The following is a 23,128-nucleotide window of genomic DNA, read 5'->3' as shown; positions in this document are numbered from 1 at the left end:
AGATACGCAGAAATAGTCATCTGTTATTTTTAACATCTCCAGGAGTAATAACAAGGAAATAAAATTCCATCGGTCGCATTCTCTTCACGACTCTAGAGAGCGGAGTTCAGCAAGTTCACATAACTGGTTGGGGGAGTCGAAACAAGAATATTTGTTTTATATACTCTTTCAGCAAGCCGTTGAATTTTACACAGCTGATAATGCGTTGCTGAAGTGTGCCGGTCCACAAAATTTTAGCATATTTGATAGTTGGACGTAATTAGGTTTTATACGACAAACATTATACATCGGGGGTAACACTGTATACCATATAAATTAGGTGTAATCGTCGCCACGCACAACTTCAGGAAAAACGAAGGGGATAGGGCGGAGCGCCTCGGCGCTATAAATATCTTTATTCTGAAGCCCTGCCTATCGCCTAAGCCTAATTCATTTTACTGCATACCAACTAGTCCTCAACGCAAATTGTTCCACTGCAATAAACGCGTTTCTTCAAAGGGGCCACAAAGATCTTCCGGCCTTACTACACAGATAATGCACATGTTTATTCTAGTGTAGATCCGAGGTAAGTTTGTAAGTTTCAAGTATAGGTTTCTAAACGTGGATACACATTTTAACAAGGCACCTGAATGCAATAAGCATAATCAATTGCACTTCGTTTTGTTGGGATTGACGTATACACCGCTTTTTTCTAGGCGTTTAAAAGCATTAGACAGATGTCACACCTTTTTGTTGTTCTTGCAGAATCAAATTTAATTAGATATAATCGGGACGCGTTTTAACACGGTTGTATATGCCACAGAAATCTGCGAACAGTATGATGGGAACAACAATGCCTTGTAACATTGATAAAACATTGATACAATGGGAACACAATGGACATCCCTAGGGTACACCAGACTCCAGAAGCGAGGAACGTCACTATGACTTCTTCAAACCTTTCTATTTCGTGGTACCTTTTTCATTTCGAAAAGGTATGACGAAAGTTGTTCCGACAACTGGAGATTGTTAATCAAAGAAATAATTTCGACTTTGAACTTTAGGTGGGATACTTTATCCAAATTTTTGGAAATGCCTAAGAATATTATGTATGTCTACAAGAGAGGTTGAATAGCTTCAATTAGTTGAGTTACTGTGGAGTCTCTGACGGAACCCATGTTTTCATTGGTTTAGAATATGGAAATTGTCAAGGTTTACTAATGGTTTCATAGTGATTGTATGTTCAAAAAAACATAGAAAAATGCTGCTGAGGGAGATCAGCCTATACCTTCTAACGTCTGGGTTTATGCCACTTTTAATAGCTCGAACAATTTTGCCACAGTGACATTTTTGTGACAAAGTTCCTCTCCACGTTTATCAATTTCAGTTGCCTCCACTATCCCCGAAAAAATTTTTCCCATGCCTGCAAATAACCGAGCACCCATATAAAAAACGGGGTGCAGGCGCTAACAGGGGCCAAGGTCATCGGAGCCTTGGTTACACAAAAGGAATGAGAGGGACTCCCGCCGGACTCCTGCTAGTAGAGTGCGGTTGACGGGAAGGTCCCCTTAACCGCAAGTCGTCGCAGCCGCACTGCCCATCAACCTCAAGGGTAAGATAAATTTGAAGTAAATATTAATACTGGAAAACGTGAAGGAGAACGCAATCGTTGAGAGAGCCGGAACGATATGGCAACCCCGAAAATGCCACCCGCTCCGAGAACGAGAGTTATGCGCGGCTGCGGTGCCTCTGTTATATTTACGTGCATGAAGTACTTTTCTCACGGTTATTCCAGGCTCCCAACGAGTGGCGATTGCGTGGTGGTAACGCGGTCTGTTCATACTGTGGGTTCCCTGTTGTACTCATGCGCAAGCAATATTTTACAGCGAAGGTGTTCTTAGTAGAGACGTTCATGGAACCAGGTGAGGTAACACGGACACAGCGATGTGGAGAGTGCATCGCCTAGCGAATGCTAAAGAAAGCGCCAAGCATCGCAGCGGAGTGGAACCTACGTATGTAGTCCGCCTACAAAATAAACAAATGGTATAACTCCGCCTTCCGTCGTGACACAGATGCACACGCCATGGAATAGCGGCTACGTAGCCGAAAGGAACTGTTGGAAGGGCGAAACCGTAGGCGTCGTCTGCTCAGAGTTCTGACCTGTCCGTCTCGCAGCATTCTGCTTGGAGACATAGCGCGATCTCAAGTTAATTTTGTAAGAAATCCTCAAAGCAGCAGTACACGTACGTAAACTTTTACTGTCCAGAGAACAGTAGCAAAATCCTAATTATAAAAAAATTGATTACACTATTTGTATGCGTATTCTTTTGAGCAGCCTTGCGCCCCATTTCCTCTTCGCTGGAAGAGCCCAATTACGCGATCCACACACGGCAGAATTGCATGCTTTGTATGAAAGATAGTATAGAGGAGTGTTCTTGGCTGTCGCTGAAGGAACGTTGAAAAAAATGTTTAAAATCGCCATCATTCCGCCAGGAGAATCCCCCGTCCGGAACACCAGCAAGAGTTGGCGCGCGAAGGGGCGCCGGATCTTAGCGCGAATCCAGCCTTTACTTGTACAAATAGATCTGCTGTCTTTGAAAAGTTCAATGAAGCTTACTTAGCCTCACAGTTAGGGAACGCCAGGCCACATTGCTGTTTACATCAGTGTTCGCGACGTAAAGACTGGCAAGCTGGGCTTATATTTTAAAGGGACCTTCAACCCTCGTGGCGTGCAGAGATCCAACGTTTGAAACGCGCTTGGTTCATAATCTGGAATGTTCTACAGTCAAACCGAACTCAATGGTGTTTTTATTTAGAATTGATAACGACGGTTAATTTCTGTCAAAGACAAAAACAGCCAGGGTTTTTCGGAAATAGGTGAATCTAAGGATTCGGCTTTAATAAGGCTAGTTACTTCACAAATACGTCTCATTTTGCAACATGCGTGACGGTTTTATGCATAGATTTCTCCACGTCACGTGGAAACGTGTTTCCCTGGATGTCGTACTTTCAAAACTTTCACACGCGAAGCTGCGTTGCGGGTTAATGTTGTGACGCCTTTTAACACCGTGTCCGCAACACAAATACCACGAAATTGGCGAGTGCGCTCACGAGAGAGTGGGCTGGTGAGCGCGGACCTCGCAGCGACCGCCGGGCAGTATACAAAACCAAGAGAATACCTAGCGCTCTTGTGTGCGTTTCTTGCAGTGACCGCCGAGCCCCCCTGCGGTCGTTTGTACCGCTAAGCATACCCACTAAGATTGGACAAAACTGCGGCCACCGCCCGGCAGCAAAATAAACAAAAAATGCCCACCTCTCGTATGTACGTGCCTCGTAGCGACCGCCAAGCATACTAGGAGCACGTTTGTCAAGCCAAGCACACCCACCAGGAAAATTGGCCAAGATTCGCTGAAAAAACTCCTGTGTTTGCCGTAATTGTGGCAATACTTTTTTGGAACGAGGAAGTGACGTAACAGCGTACGCCCCTCCACGGTGATGTCAGTGATTATCACTTCTATTAAAGTGAACGAACCTCACACTATAGCTACAGTGATGGAGTAAAAGTGGTTGGGGCTGCGAAGAAGAAGCAAATCGGCTGCAATCGTGAACTTCAACCGTCGTAATGGTCGTGCAGATTTCGCACAGCTTACCTACCTTCAAGCCTTGCTTGTTAATTTGAGATCTCTCCAGTCTTTTGTAAGGAATAATAAAATTATCGCCACCAGTTTCTGTAACAAATTTCTGGCCAGGCTGCGTAATTTATTCTTTGGGCGCCCGCCATTGCGGCTTCTTTGGCTGGGGCGGCCATTCTGGTCCTCCTTCCTCGTCTTCAACGCGTAGGTCATTTTGTGGGTTTTGTCCGTTTTTTTCTTCGCTTCCATGGCAAATGGGTTGCCTGGCAGTTGCCACCGTCTCTCCTACACCTGTCGGTGTTTTGAGTGTGGCGTTTGCTAACTTATGGTATGGCAGGCTAATTGAGACTATTATAGCCGCATCTGTTCCTTTCGGTCCTCTAGAAAGGCTTAAGGGAAGCGTGCAGGCTAACCCTACGATAGTAACTTTAGGGTCTTACGATGCGGAAATCGCTGCAGGGACAGGGAAGATGAAATTAAATTTCTCGGCCAAATATTGATAGACAGAAACGGCTGACTACGAATAAAGTTATTTTCTTCTCCGTTCCCCTAAGCCACTTGCGCACGTAGAACCATCTACAGATTTTCATCGGGATCTGTTTGCGGAGGCTCAATCTGTAGGTTCCCTGCAGCACGAACAGATTCATGGGCCTGGGATCTTGTTAACAATCGTTGCGAAGCCCTAAGCGATCGGCACCCCGGCCCAAAATTCGTAAGCGAGAAGTTCGTTGAGATTTGTCGTACTGTAGTGTCAAGGAAACACAGAAACTAATAACCGCAGCACCGACTAGGCCATCGCAGAAGCTTTGTAAATGTCCCCAATACGCGGGCGACAGTGTAGACGTCGCAACGAATAAGCACTATAACCCAGCTTTCCCTTGTGCCAGGACTTCCTCTAACTGTCTGCTGCGACGGCAGCAAGCTTTCCGGCAGAATTTGTCGATCGCTTTACGGGTGGTTGTTCGGGCGTGCTTTGGTACAGCTTCACGTCCGTTGCGCGGCTACTACCCATGGTTAGATGAGATTGTTCGGCAGCACCTTCTGAGTAACTGGTACCGGACGAATGGAAGTTATCTAATGGCAAATATACTTTAAGACTTCCTTTGTAGGGCTCGAAAACAAAATAAAGGCACGACATACAAATATCTGCCTGCTAGAACAACGCCAGCTTTTGCGCACTACGTGCCTCGTATTGTACTCCGTATGTAACTTGGTGAATATGAATTCGGTTCTGTTTTAGCATGTATAACAAAAGCCGAAAGAAGCCAAATAGGATAGCGATACTAAGCATTCCCCTAGTACTTCCACTATTTTTGAACTTAACTAAACTGTGTGGCTCAGAATTGGAATGACATCAGAGCCAATTAGCACACACGCCGAAGCCTTTCGGTGTCTGAGCTGTTGTAGCACGTTGGTCTACGCACGAGCTAGCACATCAAATAGCCAGCTTTCACTGTCTAGTTTCGCGTGACCGCACTCTTACTCTTCTGCTTTGTAACTGCATAGGTGAGTGCGCATTGCACCATGCCTACTACGTAGCACACAAATGTATAGTGCACTGAACTCCTAGGATATACATACAAATCTTGAAAAGCAGCTTGCCCCTAGGCCATACTGAAAAACAACCAGCGCAAATGCGACAAGCACGAGAAAGGGTACAAATACAGCGCTGCACTCCCTACTAAATGTTTTGTTGAAAAAGCCAGCATTTATACAGAAAACCTAGCATTTCAAAACCAATAAAAAGAACCAATAGCAAGTCTCCCAAGTTATTGTCTTGTTGCCCCTTGCCGTGGAACGGACGGAAAGGACGCAGTGCTATTTGAAATATTATTATGCTAACTAGGTGCGTTTGAAGGCAACTCTAATTTTCAAATCGCCTTCACCATTTAAATGGCGAGAAGCGCTGTCTCTCCGAGTCTTGCTCTTAATCTAAGCAGAGTATTCTTCTTTCATAAATTAGTAGAAGTTGTGAGTAGAACTACAAAAACCACGGCTAGGGCACGATGGTGGGTGCTTCGAGAAATATTTCCGTATTGCGGTGCCACACCATGCCATCATGCCCAATATTTTTCTACAGATCACTTTCCTCCTCCCGGATCCCTCTCCAACATCTGAACACCTAATTTTGGTCTGTCTGTCTGTCTGTCTGTCTGTCTGTCTGTCGGTCTGTCTGTCCGTCTGTCTGTCTGTCTGTCTGTCTGTCTGTCTGTCTGTGTCTCGATTCATGCACCCGGTCAAAGTGAAACAGAAAGGGTGCAATAGAACCACAGCCATATCTAAGCGTCCAAGTCCGATGATAATGTTCATACTTCTAAAATTGCTCAACAAGAACAAGACATTACGCAACTATAGGCAGAAATTCAATACATGAGAGATATTTGTTGTGCTCCTTTATTTAAAAACTTACGGATGCTTGGTTTTTGCCATAGGAAATAAAAAACTTCATCACCTGCATAAAACCGTTGCCTGCGTGACCTAGCGGCATTTAAAAAAATCAAACGGCAACAGCAACGAAAGGTTCCACTAGATATGTTCCACGTTCCGCTTGGATCGCTGGTGGAGTAGGGCAGCGTTGTTCTCTAAACGTTGTAGTAGGGTGCATCGATTCACACGCGTCTCCACCGTACGGCAGCGCTGGCATCGAGGCAACCGACATGGAGTAGTGAAACGCGGTAAAGTTAAATTGACTTTTGCAAATCTCTACTGTGTTATCTTGGGAGGAACGAGACGGGAGAGGAACAGCATGAGAGGTGAGCGGGCAAGAGAAGGGAGACATCTACTTGCCAGCGGGGGCCAGTCGACGATCGTCTTTCGTCGACATTTGGAACGAAAGTATCTGATACGCAGGAAACTTTTTTGTTCATTTCTTTGCAGACTGATAACAATTAGCCAAGTCTGCTGGAAGGCCGAGCATGTATTTCGAGCGGCCAAACTACAAGACAGAAAAGTGGGAATAAAGTGGTTCCCGGCACACGTGGTCGACGCGTCGGATTGCAACGACAACCACAACGAGATGGTACACGCAACGGTCAAGCGCTAACTAACCGCGCCCAGGCGACCAACCGTCCGACGTTATTCGAAGCCAAGGAGCACATGGCAGGCTACAATGACATCACGAAGGCCTACGGCAAGGCTCGCAGGACTCTCCCATCCCAATACCCAAGGCTCAGTCGAGCATAGAGGGTATTCCTGAGACAGCTCAAGACCGGATCTCTACCGATCCCGGGACTGATGCGTCGCGTGTACCCCGAGGCATACCCTACCTACCAGTGCAAGGTATGCCAGTGGGAGCCGGCAGAGCACACGCACACCTTTTGGGGCTGCATCAAATACCCAGAGGAAGCAAGATGAAGAATGATCCGGCCGCGGCTTCAGGCAGCTGCGAAAAGCCACGACCAAGACCAACAACTCTGGGCCATCCAGCAGGTCCAGCACGTCCAGCGTTGCCGAGTAACAGCAACGCCGAAGATGACGTAGGCGCTCCTCAGGGCGCGCGAGTGCTAAATGTGTACGCTGCTAAGTCTGTTTAAAAGGGCCATGGAGACAAAATGCACATTTGGTTCATTAAAAAAATGGCCTCGTTAGAATCATACCGACACCACTTTTAACGCAAATTGTATAATTAGGGAGAAGGGAACGGCCATGCGACCCACAAACTCATTTCTCTCAACAGAACCTCTGGTGTCATACCAGCCAGCTCTGGGATTGGCGGGGGCCAGAAAACGCAAGCGCAAATTAGGCGGAGCTTACATTCTTGCCGAACGAGCTGTTTGCGCTTAAATTTAGGGCACATTTTTTTATATCAGTAAGAATGGTGGTACAAACAGTGGAACTTACGAAAGCACGCGTAGACATATAAGTTCCAAGGCGTGCTGCTGTTGGCACGGCGCACACTATGCTTCGTTTAGATGCACAGCACTGCGTGGCCTTGGGTTGTCTCATATGACAGTGGCCGATGAACGCAAGCGACGGTGTCTTACGTGACCATATTTGTCGAGGAAGCCCCATGATTCACGAAACGATTTTTTTCTCCACGAACAAAAACAAGCCAGTTTTAAATACAGGCACAAAGAAATAGGAAACAGAAAACGGCTTGCCATGGCATGGTGGCGCCATCTAGGTTCACTAACGGGAAATATGGCTTCTTAATCGGCTGCAGAGCGGTTCGTTCGGGGGATGTCATTGCAGACACTGGAAACACACAATTTAGCGAGAAAATCGAAAGTTTAACGTAAATTGTAATATTTCTCAGTGAATAAAACATCGTTTGCATCCGGACAAGCACTGCTGACAGTGTAAACCCCGAAGTCTTTCGTATAAAACGAACTTGTATTTTGTCTTCGTGGCCCCTTTAGGGTTTCACAATGGTTGAGTGAATGGTCGACGAGATAGTCTACGGGCCAGCGCGCGTAGTGTATAATGGCCTGGGGCGGTCACCGGAGCACCTCCAATTGTGGTAAGGTAAGGAGACAGGGTAAGTGACTCAGGAAGTAGAGGACCCAAACACAAATTATGACTAATAGCGTCCTTGATAAACACGCACCGGATTTGCCCCCAAAACAGGCGTGGTGGACAGCGCCCCATGATGGTGTGCACCGGCACGGAGCGTTGAACGAAAACAAACTTAGCGGTTCTACCCTAGTGCCAGCTTTAAGGCTGTTCGAGAAACTCATAAAAGCATTAGTAAAGCAACGTAAAATGACACCACGTTAGAACAGCCTGACGTTATTGAAAGCCAACGATGATACACACACACAACGTATATCCCTCACTTATATGCGACAAGGTAATTCCACTCTTCTACTGAACAGCTGCCTACAAGCTGCTTCTCGTCTTTCTGTGAGTCAGAACGTGAGTGCCTGTTATTACATGATCCCCTCTTCCGCTAAGGCAAAGCATGTGGGCCATTACTGGTCTAGACCCTACAGTTACTGTTCGTGATAATTCAATCAAACAAAACGGATGTAAAGCTGCAAAATTACTTCTACTGGCTGGCCATGGAGACTTCCTTGCCGTACAAGCAAGAAGCTCCTACATTGCACAGTATGTTGGCGTGCTCATTTGCAATCGCTGGCTGCTATTACCGTGCCGTACTGAGTTGACTGCGTCATTGTCTGATGAATTCGCAAGCGACTCATCCTTGTCAGCAACAATATACACCCGATTACACCTTAACACGAGTTCGCTGATGCGCCGTCGGTGCAGCAGACGGTGGAGGAAGCCACTTTGCAAACGTCGTTTGAGATGCATGCTGGGATTTCAACCCGGCACCCTCTCACAGAGCGCAACGGGACAGCCTAAAATTGCCCTGAAGTGGTGCACCCCGGTTTATCGAGGACAGATCGTGCACAGTGGTGCGGTTTGTCAAGGGTAAAAAGACGCACCAGTGCGCCCTGGTGAGCACTGGTGTGGCTTATGGAGGATGCTATAAAAATGAAAAGATGTTTCAAACTGAGAAATTTCCAAGCGATACTTGCATGCATGCTGCATTAGGCACAAAGCAACACCAATGGAAGATAATGTACACACAAAATACATCCAAGAGATTCGATTGAAAAAAGTTCAAGGGAACACACTCAAACATGTACCTATTTACAAGGAACCAGTTTGCAGTTGTCAGCTGACAATTACAGCAACACCACAAAATAACAGGTACTCAATAACCACTTTAAAAAAGATATAGGGGACTTACACATTGCAATTACCAAGCCCTTGCTGCAAATAGCTGATGTGGCTACTGTTGAAGGTAACTAACACGTGCCGCTGCTCAGTGTCCTTAACCTTTCCTCATTGAAAAAACAAATGCTGTACTTATTGATTCTGCCTTGCACGGACAGTCTACTAACATTATTCAACTTGAGGGGACCTGAAAAGTATGCTTTAATGACCAGACGTTCTGGTGTATATGACTCCAAGCAAGAAGACAATGCACGTTATGATTGGGCATGAATGTGAATCACATTTTTAAACACTTTTACACTTCAACTACACAAAACAAATAGAGCAGAGGTGAAAAGTCCAATACTAGTTTATTGGCAGTCTACTGCTGGTCCAAAACCAGCAAGCAGGTGCCTGTATGACATTACTTGTTATTTTCAACCTATGAAGTGACGTGAAAAATGAGTGTTTTAAAAATAGCCACACTGTGAATACGGTTTCCTCCGAATACTAATTATGTTAAGAAAGTTGTTATACAATAAGCTTTTGCTTGATTTGAAATGTGTGTTTACCACCCGCAAATTATTTTTTTTCGAAGTAATCATGTACTTACACCCAAGTTTCACTACTCCCATAATGATATATGGACCGAAATTTTTATGCGGCGGTGCGAAAGCAGCAGATATTTTCGAAGGTGGACAAGTGAAAATTACTAAACACCTGAATGATCGAGTTTAAATTATGTGGCCTTCAAATACATTGAATGAGTAGAAGCAGGGTAAAAACAAAACATTTGAATTATTTTAATAAAGAGGAACCAGTTATTATAAGTTTTTACAGTACAGCATCTTGAAAAAGTGGCCAGTTAAGATTTGTTCTCCTGTAGTACAGCTTCCTTCTAACATCTAAGAACTTTTGCAGGAACTTCCTCCTGCAGTACAGGTGTCCACAGCATAGGTGCATAAACAGCTTGTCCTCACATTTAATGAAGGAGCAGATAGGTGTTTGCAAGGCGTGTTTCCGGTTCTGTGAAGCAAATGGAGTGCCTGCACTACACTCACATACCTGTGCTGCAGACTGCAATTAAGAAGAACACGTTTGGTAGCTTTATAACTCTAATGTTTTGTCCCCAAAACAAAAGAAATGCTTCAGATTTTTACCCTCTCTTGCACTTATCTTGAATATGTTGACAGTGAAGATTTCAAGAACTCCTTTCTCTCTCTCTCATTACCCGGGAAGTTTGTATGATATCATAAATCCAGCTTGATCAATCACATGGAATGGTCAGGTATTATTAGCTAGTAAAATGTTCAATGATCACTTGTAGCATACCTAAATCAATCAGACTGCTGTTTTGGCGTGCTCTATGTGGCGTTTTCGTATTCCTGGCATCATGTATTGTACAATATCTATATATTTCATGCTGTATGCATTGCATGGTGCGTACTGTATGGCACACTTGTCAGCTGCTACAACGGTATGTTGTGTATGTTGTGCGATGCTTTACAATACCGTTTACGTAACTTTTAAACTATTTAGGACATTGTTACGTTTGTCGTAATATATATTCAGCAGATGGTTTCTCCAAACAAGGACATCATTCTGGATAAAACCTTGATAACATTCTGCTAAGCACGAAAATCGCAAATTTTTATCATTCTGACACGTTTCAATTTTCCTTCCTGTCTGAGTTCTCATGTTCACCGTGCAATATCAGGCCAGTAGTCCCTGCAGACGCTTGACTGGCAAGTAGACTTCGTGTGATGTGGACACTATGTGGTAAATGCCGAAGCTGTTGAGCGTGAGTGATTGTGGTATGCAACAAATTGGTTTAAAACACTAGCAAGACAGGAGGGGAAACGCCGCTTCCTAGCGCAGGCAGATAACGTGACGAGCGCTTGGCCAGAAATTGCTCAGCCCAGTAACTGCACAGAAACTGCACAGCCCAGTAATGAATTGCGGCAGCTATCAGTTCGTTCATTAGTTGCCGCTATCATTACCTTCGCCGTCGCTGCAACGCACTTACCTTTTGAAGTCCGCTTTTCATTGCAATAAATCTGGTCGCTCGCCTATGCTTACCACATTTCCCCTCTTAATAGTTACTCTCCGGAAGTAACCACATTACGTTTTACCATGGTTTTTAAGCTTCAACCGCAGTTACCGCAAACTATGGTTGCGGCTGTTACACGCGAAATTCCAAGTGTTTCGACAGCGGTCACTTCGTTGGGAGCGTAACAACAATAAAATGACAAACTTATAACCTCATGATGAAAAACAAAAGAGAAGCAGTGGAGATTAAAAAAATATCGTTAAGACAATTGCTTCAGGCCCAAACGTGATGCAATCGCGCGCGGTGAAAATGGGGCTTCCCCATTAGCTCGCAACCGGCCTGGTTTTCTGGGGTCGGCTCGGCGATGTGAACTTTAGGCTCATTATCGCGGTAGACATTTGACCGCGGCTATCTCTACAACTGAGAATTACAATACATAGCATAATTTTTCACCCCAACAACATCCACTTTCTCGCATGTGGAAGTTCTTTTGCGTAATCAGATTGATTTCGAAGAGCGGCGATAAAAGTTTCTGGCATGGTGTGGGCCGCTTCGAGCCGCTTCCAGTAGCATGCGGAAAGGCGAGCCGGCGTGTTTGCAGGCATGGCCGACGTGCGCGCGGATCGTTTGCCTGCTTAATCGTTTTTTGGCGAACGAAGCCCGGAATTTACAAATTTAGCACAGCTTTTGTCGTATATTTGATAGAGTGGATCGAAGAAACGAGCCGCTGCTCACGATTAGTCGCGCTGACTGCGAGAGCCACCGAAAGACCGCAAGCGCCTCTTGGGGGAAGCTTTGGGGCGCCCGCTATTTGAGGGCCTTCTTTTTTTCCGAACGCCAGGTGATTTTTTTCGCCTCCGCTGATGCGCCGCCACTTGCATCCGAACTGACTGTGCGATTTTGACCATTGCGGCTTCGGCAACTGCAGTTAGCGTGACCAAAGTGGCATGGCAAAGCCCAGTTTGAGTTAACCATAATTAGCGGGGTAACCGCAGTTTAGTCGGTCGGTTAAATGTAACACTTAAACGTGATCGGTTAAACCATGGTTAAAAGTAGCTGCAGTACTTCCGCCGTGTAAGCAAACTGCGGTTTTGTCGAACCGCGGTTTCGTTAACCGTGGTGAACTGTGCCCGTGTAACTAGGGTATACGTATTGCTTAAATTGATCATCGCGCGTTGTCTGTCCTCGTACGCTCTTTCATTTGATTGCAATGAATAATGTTAGTTCTAGCAATATCAAATTATTGGATAGGGGTGAAACCGTACGATGTGCCTCAAACTTCACTAACCTCCTAACCACGCACCTACGCACGCACTCTTATGGTAAGTGGTAGCTGTTTCTGCGGCAGCAAAAACGGCAGAGTTGAAATTTTTGTAAGTTAGGCGCCTTCATTTTGTAATAACAGAATCTTTCGAAGTTTCTGCAAGCAATTATTTCTTTGCTTCACCGCACAACACGCGCGCGCACACTGCAGTGCCAGCACCGCTTGTGGCCAGCGTACCGCCCGCCAGCGTGACGTCAATTGCAGCACAAAAAGCGCTGTTCCCAAGTGAGGTTGGAGCGCCTGCAGCACATTTCAGCGCATTTACGCCACTCCGGAACGCGTGACGCTGCTTAATAGCGGGGTTAAACCGCTCGAGGCAGCGCCAATGGCTTTCAGCGGCGCTAGCAGCGAAAAACCGCGCTTTCAGTAGAGTCCAGCGCAAAAATGGCGCTGAAATACCCTGAGTTTTCGGATCGGGAATCTAAAGGCAATAACAAAAATACTACTCGATAAAAGCTTAACTGGAAGAGGCTCAATAATATGCTCGTATTTATGCTGAAGAAACAGCTACCAAAGCACATAAGGTGGCATCCCAAGATGACATCTTCTAATCTTGACCTTCTTTAAATTTCTCTTTAAAGGTGACCAAGCACTCACCGCGTTCACATGCACTACACTTTTTTACACCCTTTTAGCCAAATATGGTGCAGCATAAGTGGAAAAAGAGAGTTGGAGGCATTTACACCCTTTTTTATCTCAACACCCTTTTCCAAGCTCTGCACCCTTTTTGTGTGAGAAAAAGAGTGTTGATCAACTTAAACACCCCTGGTTTTTTTTAGAGTGTTGAAAGGATGTGGAAAAGGTGTTCAGCTGTTCAGTGAATAAGGCCATGCTTGGATGCATAATAGCGCTGTAAAGGAATACACATCCCCTGATATACTCATCTACTCGCAAGAAATTTTCAAACGCCAAAAAATAATTGCTCGCATGCAATGATCGCTCGTTTGCATAAGTGGGGCACCTCATGGCCCGAGTTTAGCTTTGGCACGTGAAACCCCAATTTGAACCTCCAAAATTAAAAAGACTGTAGTCGTGTGGAGAAAACGTTGGAAGGTTTTTTACTGACTGCAACACGCTTGGCTTTCTGTAGGTTGTTGAAGCGGTGTGAAATAGGTGTTCAGTTGCAAAAAAAGAACGCGGAGCTGGTTGTCAACCTAGTTTTTTCCGGTGTTGCTAAGTTTCCTTATATTTGCTAACATTTACAATGTTCTTGCTAAGCTGGGATGACCACTGAGGGGTGAGGCCAAGTTTAACCGGATTTTACAAGGCTGTTCCAGTGTGCCGCACCTTTCCCACTGCCAGGGTAGCAAGGGGGAAACAAGCTGGTTCAGCCCTAAGCTCTGCTGTTACCTTGCACCACTGTTGCAAGCTGCGCGAATTTTTTGTCTTGTAGAATCCAAAGAAAGACTAGTACATTAGTAATATGTGCGGAAACGCATAAGCCCCTTGTGCTCGCACTCTAACAAGCTCGAAAGCCGACTTCACTGTTATAATACCCCATCTGGTGTGGTGCACCCTTTACAGGTGGCACAGTTCTTTTTCATTGTATTTTTTTGCTTACCCCACCGAAACTAGCTCAAGCTTAAAGAACTTCACTGGTAACAAATTATGCCAATTCATATTGCTTTAAACATCGTGAGGTACAAAACACCCCCCGCTTGTAGAAAATGTTGAATCCACCCGTGTAAACAGATACAAATTGCCTCCAAAGATAGAGGTCTCTTCACCTTTTTTCGTATTTGGCGGTGTTTCTCACACCCTTTTTCTTTACGCCTTTTTTCTTAGTTGGCGGTCTTCTCTCACACCCTTTTTCTTTGCGCCTTTTTTTCTTAGTTTCGAACACCCTAACTGGTAGCTTTACACCCTTCTGGGAAAAAGGGTGTTGAGGTGGCGGGAAGATTTGTTTGGTATTTATTAACACAAATTGTATAAGTTATAGAGCGCAAAAACTGCCTCTTGAGTAGAACGTTTTTGCAAATCCGCGTGTTGATTTGATGTCCTTATAGTAAAGCTTATACTTTCAAAATTAGCGCTAAAATATCTGCTTTCTTCAACAGGCCCCCCGACACGATCGGGCGGCTTTCCTCTGTTTAATATAAAAGCAAGAACAGCACTTGTATTACTAAGTAAGAATGCACTACCTGTACCGCTTGCATCCTGTTGGTTTTCTTGCTCAATTAATTTGTGTGCAACTGTAACCTGAGCGTATTGACGGTTTGTGTTCAATGCTGTGCACTCCCCTGATTCACATTGCCACTGCGCATGACATCACAATAATAAAAGGGTGTGAGTATGCTCAACACCCTTTTTAAGGCTGTTGAGGTCAAAACCCACTTCTCATTCGTACACCCTTGTTTTGCCAACTAACCTTTTAAGGGTGTTAGCCATTGGACAATATTTTACACCATTTTCGGCCAAAAAGGGTGTAAAAAAGTTTAGTGTGCATAGTAGACAAACCATGCAATTCATTACAGCAGATGTACGGGCAACTATACCAGCCAAAAAAGCTCCGTAAACGGTACATAAGCAGATCTGCTGCATATTGCCACCAAACATGAGAAAGTGGCGGTTCCAAGCGTGAAACCCCAGTGAGCCCGAGAAAAATGCCCCCGTGTGTGTGTTAGCATGTGCACAAATTCGGCTATCAGAACTAATAAAAGAATTTAGCGGGAGAGAAAAAATACGGAAGTATTCATTATGGTGACATGTAGGTAATTATCCGTCTTGATTCTTTATTTAAGGGACGCTGACTTGATTTGTAAACATTGCGGGATTACTAGCGCAAATTGTAGTCCGGAGCTCATAGGCCATGTTTCGACCACTATGAGTGCGTTTACGCGAATGCATTCATAGAAACATCAATTCAAAAATGCTGTCCTCCTCTTTCAATCCTCGCCCATTCTGTGTGGCGTTTTCGTGTGATGTCAGGAGGAGATGACTTTGTGTGACTGCGCTACTGCAGGGCTCGCCGACCTTCCGACAGAGTCAGTCGACCCAGCGTTTATTCCGCCGGCCGCCAAGTCGTCGGAATTGGTTCGCTCAGTTGAAACGAAGCCACGACACGTTTGTGGATGGATGAATGTGCCCTGCTTTGCTTTGTTAGTTTTTTACTGTATCAAGTTCCAAGTCCAGGTCTCTCCACTCAAGCGCTGCACAAGCGCACGTGCGATGCTTCTCTGACTCGTACACTAGTAGAACATCTAAGGCCACTTGAAGGCAGGAGAAGAGTCAGCGAAGTCAATATAGGTGCTAAGGAAATAAAATCAACTGAAACTTTTGCCGTGCAGCATTAAACTTAGGAGCAGATCGCACTTTTTTGTCGTGGTTGAACGAGCACAGCGGTCAGCAGCACAACCACATATCTGCGAACGCTTTTCCGTCTAAGAAATGTCATTGCTAGGCGTGAGATATTGTGAAAATGTCGGGGACGCTTACTGCATGAGCGCTATACAACAAAAAGTCACTTAAGCTGCTTGAAATGTTAATTTAAAGTTTAAACTGGTTATACATTATATACCTTATATTTTCGTTGCTGGCAGCGCTGGCCCATGGGCGAGTGGTCTGGAGCGAGGCATGATATTTCGCATGTCACAAGTTCGAATCGCCCAGGGTACGCTGTGTTTTCTTTTTGTAAGTTCACTTTTTCGTTGTCGGCTGATGTTCTCTATGCTGTGTTTACTATTTTTGGGCCATAAAGCTCCCTGCTACACGAACTAGTTCACATAACGCTCACAGGATGACACTGACGCTCTAGCGAGTTCTCGTTGGCGTGCTGTTACCAGAAGCACCGACTGCTTGCGGGCAGTAGGCACAGGCCAGAATCAACAGACCCTTAGCGTGTCGCGAACACGCTTTTTTACGATACAGGCATGAGTAAGGCAAGCTCGAAATATAGGGGAAGAAAAGCGCATGGCATTCGGCCGTCGGCGGGGACGCGGTCGTCGGACGGGGTCATCCACTGCGTACGCCTCAGCTAGTGATTGCTACGATTTCAAGCGTTCCTGGGAGGCTTATATTGGGAATTTAACAGCCCACAGCATGGCAGAAGCGCCGTACGACGATTACTGCGATATCTAGAATGCCCATCCAACGACGCCTTTGGATGTCAAGCATGTTGGTTTACAGAAGAGAAATGGAAACTTGTTTGAATGACAATCTTGAACATCGCCCAATCACGGTGCCTCTCCTCCCGTCGTCAGAGCCGTTAGTTGATGTGGCCGCCGAATACCGCGCATGGTAGTTTTTCTTATTTCGCGCTGTATAAAATAATTACCGACTTATCAACTGGATAAAACGATGAAAGTGTGTTAATTTGAGCCAGCTCTACGCAGTGCAAGCAAAAACGGGGGCTTGACAAATTCACTTCAGTGTCCCTTTAAACATCTTCAGGTGTTTCACAAACCAGACCATCAGAATACGTTGCTCAGAATAAATGTGGCGTAATCTTCTGGCGGCAACAACAGCATTACAGAACCGCAAAATGACTGTGTGCCTGGCGCCCTAAGTTACCACTAGGGTAAAGGGGCCCTGCAGCACTTACAATCGACAACCAAGAATGTATTATGGTGTAAGGTCTATTGTCCTAGCAATCTCCTCCCGCCAGAATGATGAAAATCCGTTCCCTATCACCAAAACTATGCTCGATGAGACGTCGCGCATAATCGTTCCCTTTCAACTCGACTGCGGACAACGCGACGAAAGCTGCGCGCTCTCTCCTGGAGAGGGGGGCGACTCGCGGCGTTCTCTTTCGCGGCCTTCGATATATCACAGGCCGGGGAGTTTTCGCCTTTTCTTCGCAATATGGAGGGGTGTATTTCTGGGTTGGTGCCACAAAAAAGCAGGCATGGGTGCCAGCTGGCCAGCGCGCTCTTGAGCTGGTAGGGCGTTTTTGAAGCAATAAACATTTGTTATCGAATGGTCTGGTTGAATGGTCCTATTAAATGGTCAGCTTAAATTGTCTGATTGAGCTCATCACTCAATCTGCACACGCACTCAGAACAAAAAAGAAATGGCAAAACTGTGCCTACAGGTTCAGGCATAGAAAAGGTTCGCGCACAGCGCCGGCGACGACAACTAAGCCGCGAAGTTCACCAGTGACAGCTGTTCGGACAGGCATGACCTCAATGACGTCGTTTAGGCCTTGCGTGGGGTGCATAATGAGGAGAACTGAGGTGAGCGCAGTTGGTTTCTCCGCGCCTTTCCCGGCGATTTGCGCGCTGACCGCTGAACGTGCACGTGTAATATTAGGCTCACGCATTTATGGTAGTGCAAGCTAAACGACGCGCAGCTTTACTTGCACTGCTCAAACAGTGTTACTGGGTCCCGTATTTTACACTATTTCGTTATACACACCGACTTTCACCAACTGTTGTCCTCGTTTTTATTGCTTAATATTTTCATTCTACCACGCTGACGCTTTTATTACCCGCTGCAGTCTTCAGTTGTCATCAGCAGCATGTCACTACTTGTCACCCGTTTTACCCTAAAAACGTGCGTAAGCATTTGATTTGTCGATTGGTTCAATGATGGATTGATGGAACAGCATACAGTAGAGAAGGTGACGTAATAAAAATTTGTAGTGTTGACTAGAATAATTGCGCACTTTATTTGCTGAAAATAAAGTACCAGACTTAAGAAACACGGCCATCACTCAAAAATCAAAATAACGTAATTTATAAAAACCATCGAGCAGTACGGCCACGTTTCAGAATAAAATGTTTCGGTTTTGTGCTGCCCATTTTGCAGAGATTTCTGAAAGGTTACTCATTTTTAAAAGTAAAATTTACCGCACAATTCTCTTGTATACACATATTGTGGTTCTTTGAAGGACTATTTCAAACATTTGTGTTGTATTGTTTTTTTTCATGCTTTTTCCGGGCACCGAACTTGTGAAGTAATATTGATGATTCATTTTTACCCTCCACAGAAAAGTCTCAAAATTACTCAGTTTCTGAGAGCAGATATGGCATTATGAAACTACCTTCTCAGAAAGGTTACGTAGTTTTGCAGTTTGTCTTATCCAGCGAACTTTAAATGGTTTAGTTTGGTTAGGCAAATTAGCGCAATTGAATCAATTCTACGCCTAATGCACTACCTATGCAACAACCCTTAACTATGTACACAAACAGAGGGAAGGGATTACCGACGGACTCACATGCTTCGCAAGGTACCCTGAGAGGTCTCGATTCAGCGGACGCTGATAAAGAAACTTCTCGTCCAGTTGTGGTTTGAGCTGGGAACCATATGAGTGCCATGACGCTGGGTCGCCGGTGTTGAAGATCTCTCCCTTAAGCGTCGCCTCTCCATTTGGCTTCGTGTGGCTTTGCGCGTCTTCCTGGGTTTCTGGATGGAATGCGATCTTGAGTGTGACTCTTGCCTAGGTATTGTCAGAATTGGCGAAATACCAGTATAATGTTTCGCGAAAACATTCTAGGAAAAAATGTCACAGTCTCGCCGGGTGCCTTCTTCACTGTATCAAACAACTTTTTGTTTCCTTTGAATATTCCCCTGAAGGAGATGCAATATAAACTGATAGCTAGGCAACGGCTAGTGCGTCTTTGGAGTTTTAATGCGAGGCCGTCAACTAGTGTTACGTACAAAAATTCCATGCCTGCTAACGGTGATGTGTTTGGAACACTAGTTAGGTTCGAAACCTACAACTATTGCTGCTTTTGAAGCTTTGCGCTTGCATTTGTGGCTGCTATCACATCTCGTGGCGAGATTTGCAAGCTTACCGTAAGAAGTTTGTCTTTGCCGATGGGGTCACTCCAATGTTGACACAAATGGTCGTTAACAGTCGAAATTCCAGTGTCTACTCAGTGCGTAAAAAAAGGAAGTACAGGCGTCCCGATATTTTCTTGAATGAAGCATAAGGGACCTCATGGACGTTAGAGCTAACTATAAAGGTATAGGCTTTAGGCATCGTTGAACTTTTATACCTTGGAGGTAAAGGAAGGGATATAAATTAATAACGACGTTAATCAGAGTTTAGGCTGCAATGTGCTGCCCCACAAAAAACAGTTACCTTCAAACAGAAATACCTGCGTAATCGGTACCTTGCCAAGGTATTAGAAAGGCGTATACGGCTTTATAGAGAAATCGGGTGTATGCATGCGCATCAATAATAATAGTTGAACCACACAACAAATGCGCCCTTAAATCACTCTCTTTACAAGACAGAACGCCCACCACACAAAAGTCGGTATACATGTACAAATAGTAATTGGGCATGGCACATGTCATTTAAAACTTGCTTTCAAATGTTCTTTTAAGTCAATGCTCAGATTGCTGGCCATTTCAAAGTTCAAAATAAATTACATTAAAAACTTTCGCATGCTACTAGGGTATCCTACTATTGGTTATGTAAGGCACGCGCGAGTATATATTTTCTAATGACATCAAAAATGTCAAACGCGAGAATACTGCAACCATCATTCCTTAGTTGTCTCGTGCTACGATTGTATCGTCTAAAAGTGGTAATACTGTAACGAGATTAGAGCCGCCTTGCTGCGAAAGGTGACATGTGGGCCGCTTTTGTTTTTACGTCATACTTGCGTTCTCGCTTGTTCGGTCTGCTCTTTGTGCAATGTGTCGGTTACTTCTGCATTTGTTGATATAATCAGGCATGCAGTGAGAAGTCGATAACAACGAAGTTAATGTCTGCAGTGGTAACGTGATGCTGTCCTTCGTCGCTTCCAATCTCGTTTTCACGCCCCATAAACTATGGTTTCATCGCCGTTCTGCTGACACTATGCCAAATGGGCAGTGCTTTCTTAAAAAAACTGACGTCTTTTGAGTGGGCGGTGTCATTTGTGCGTCATCGCACAGCTACCGTACCTTATCCCGTGTTTTCCAATTTCGCGTTTCCTCATGACATTGCAGTTTCGAAATTCGGAGTTTTTTAGGCTGACGTCTTTTCTTAAACTTTCATGCCTTTAGCATCAAATGTGTACCTTTTCTTTTCTTTGCGGCAGCACTGAGGAGGGACTGATCACTCTTCATCACATCCGAACTGAACGCGCCGCCTCATTCACTGTCTGCGGACTGTCCGCTTTGCGGCGTGCCGCTATCTGCTTTACTCTGCCTACTCTCTGCCATTACACGGACGAAAACGCAAAAAAAAACACCATCTAATTTGGAGGATGTAAAAACTTAAAAATATGGCCTGGTTGGCCCGCTGTCTCCGGCAGTGAGCCAAATTCAGGACACCGGCTTTTTTTCCCGAACCCGCAAAATTATTTTTTTCAGCCTAAGCATTCTAACACAGTGCTCTACACAAAATAAATTTGTTGACAGCGGCATTTTGGGCAGCACCTCTTTTACCAAAAAGTAAATTTGCGTAGCCACAAAGTCATTGCCACCCAGGCCACACCAAACAACCAGCCTAACTACACGATATGGCGCACCTATGGTAACATACAGCGCTTTCGCAGAATCACGTAGACACAAGGGCCAGATTCCATTCTAGGTGAGCTAGTCAGAAACCCCATGTTCTAGACCCATCTCTTAGAATCCACTCTGTTACTCTAAGCATCCACCGGTTGTCCGGTCGTCTCAATACATGGCCAGCCCAAGTCCATTTATGTTTTTTTGTTTGCACTAAGATATCTTCTACTCTAGCTTGTTCTCTGATCCAGGTAGCCCGTTTGCTTTCCCTGAATGTTACTCCTCACATTTTTGCTTCCATGGCCCGTTGACCCTACCCAATCTTGCTTCCTCGTCGGTTAGTGAGCCGTCTAATTTCAGTTTGTATGTCATCACCGGCAGTATGCACTGGTAGAAAAATTTTTTAAGTGACAAATGTAGCTTACTTTTGATTATTTGGGAGTGCCTGCCCATTGCTCCCTAACCCATACCTATCCTGTGCCTGATTTCTCTGTCGTGGTTAGGGTTAGCCCCAACCATTTCTCCGAAGTAGCTATATTCTGTTACTTCTACCAGCGTTCCGTTTCCTAAGCTGACGTTGATGCTTTTGTCAGGCTTACTCCTCATTTATTTAGATTTTTTATATTCAGCTTTAGCCCCACGGCCGTGCTTTCTGTTTGTATCTCCTCAAGCATTGTTTGCATGTATTGGCAATCTGAACACAAAAAATGTGCTGTCCGCAAACCTCACGTTGGTCAAGCATCGCCTGTTTATCCTTAATGGTGCTTTTTCCCAGTCAAGCTATCTAAACACTTCTTCAGAAATGCTGTGTTGAGTTTTGGAGGGATGCTATCTCCCTGTGTCTCTCCCTTTTGAATCGGCAATTTATCGTTTATATTGTCGATGGTTATCCTCCCCGTGCATCCCGTATATACGTCTTGTGGAAGTCTTATGTAGGTTCCTCTATTCCCACGTGTTTTAGTGATTCTAAAACAGCTTCAGTGAGTACGGAATCGAACGCTTTCTCATAATCTATAAATGCCATGAAAAGGGGTTTGGCGTAATCTGCGCATCTTTCTATCACTTCATTGACAACATGGGTGTGGTTCATGGTTGAGTACCCTTTCGTAAAGACAGCCGGCTCGCTGAGCGGACGGTAGCCTAGGCTGTCACGTTTGCTTCTGACTATAAGCTTGCTAAACAGGTTCTAAACAACTGAGAGTAGGCTGATGGGTCTGTAATTATTGAGGTCTTTGGGATCTCCCTGATGAATCAAAATTATGACAACATTTTTCCAGGCTATTGGTACTTTTTGAGTCTTAAAGCATTCCAAATATAGTACAGCAAGCTTTTCTTGTACAATATAGCCTCGCTCCTTCAAGCGATACAGTGTTATACCATCTTCACCTCCAGCTTTTTCTCTTTTTGTGCTTTTCATTTACCTCCCACAAGCGCTATGTATCCCCCCCCCCCTATCACGAAACGTTTTTTTTTGGGGGGGGAGGGAAGTGAGGGGTGGGGGCAGATATCTCTAAATGTTGACAGAGAGGACACAAGTCCAAATCCACTACAGGTCGCCGGTAAGGTCTCCGTATGAACGGTTTGCTCCCATTATGTGCTGCATGCTGTCATGAACAGCAGTTACCCCGTAGGAGGCCAACGTTCCCTTTACTCGAATGCTGTCCGATCCCTACATCATTAAGGAAGGTGTGGAAGATGGAGAAGTTCGTGTAGGTGAAAGGGGGTCTCGAGATGTGCTTAGAATGGCAGAAACAACAAAGATGCTCCTCCTGCTTCGTAACAATGTTGAATGTGACGGTGGAAACCAAGATGTTGACGCGATGCATTGAGCAGCTCGAGAACGTTTTTCTGGTACCAGATGCGAACGTTTAACAGGCGAGTATCGCGCAGTTGTCTCTCCCGCTATTACAAAAATTCGTTTTTCCTGCGAACATTTCGCCTTTATTAAGAAACCTCCCCTGTGCAGTGGAGCTATTGCTACCAGAAATACCTTTTATTCCCTTAACTCGGCCGCAAATGTTCCGCATTTCGCTTAATTTTCGCTTACCCTATCATCATTTCGCTTTTCGGCACTTTGGCAATTCTGCGTAAGCAATC

The 23,128-nt window shown here is 45.1% G+C and overlaps 1 protein-coding gene across 1 annotated transcript in view; it reads right to left on the bottom strand.

The window, feature by feature from the left end:
• LOC144167054 (uncharacterized) overlaps window positions 1-23,128 on the bottom strand; it is a 43,541-nt gene that overhangs the window by 2,690 nt on the left and 17,723 nt on the right. The window contains exon 4 of the mRNA XM_077696443.1: window positions 18,801-18,988. Coding sequence (XP_077552569.1) covers window positions 18,801-18,988 — 188 coding nt within the window. The remainder of the gene's footprint in view (window positions 1-18,800; window positions 18,989-23,128) is intronic.

Source organism: Haemaphysalis longicornis, unplaced genomic scaffold (genome assembly GCF_048455015.1).
Source record: "Haemaphysalis longicornis isolate Haplotype H1 unplaced genomic scaffold, Haemaphysalis longicornis Haplotype H1 scaffold_2, whole genome shotgun sequence".
Lineage (NCBI taxonomy): Eukaryota > Metazoa > Arthropoda > Arachnida > Ixodida > Ixodidae > Haemaphysalis > Haemaphysalis longicornis.
Note: the sequence above shows the minus strand (reverse complement) of the source record. Positions and strands in the feature narration are given on the sequence as shown.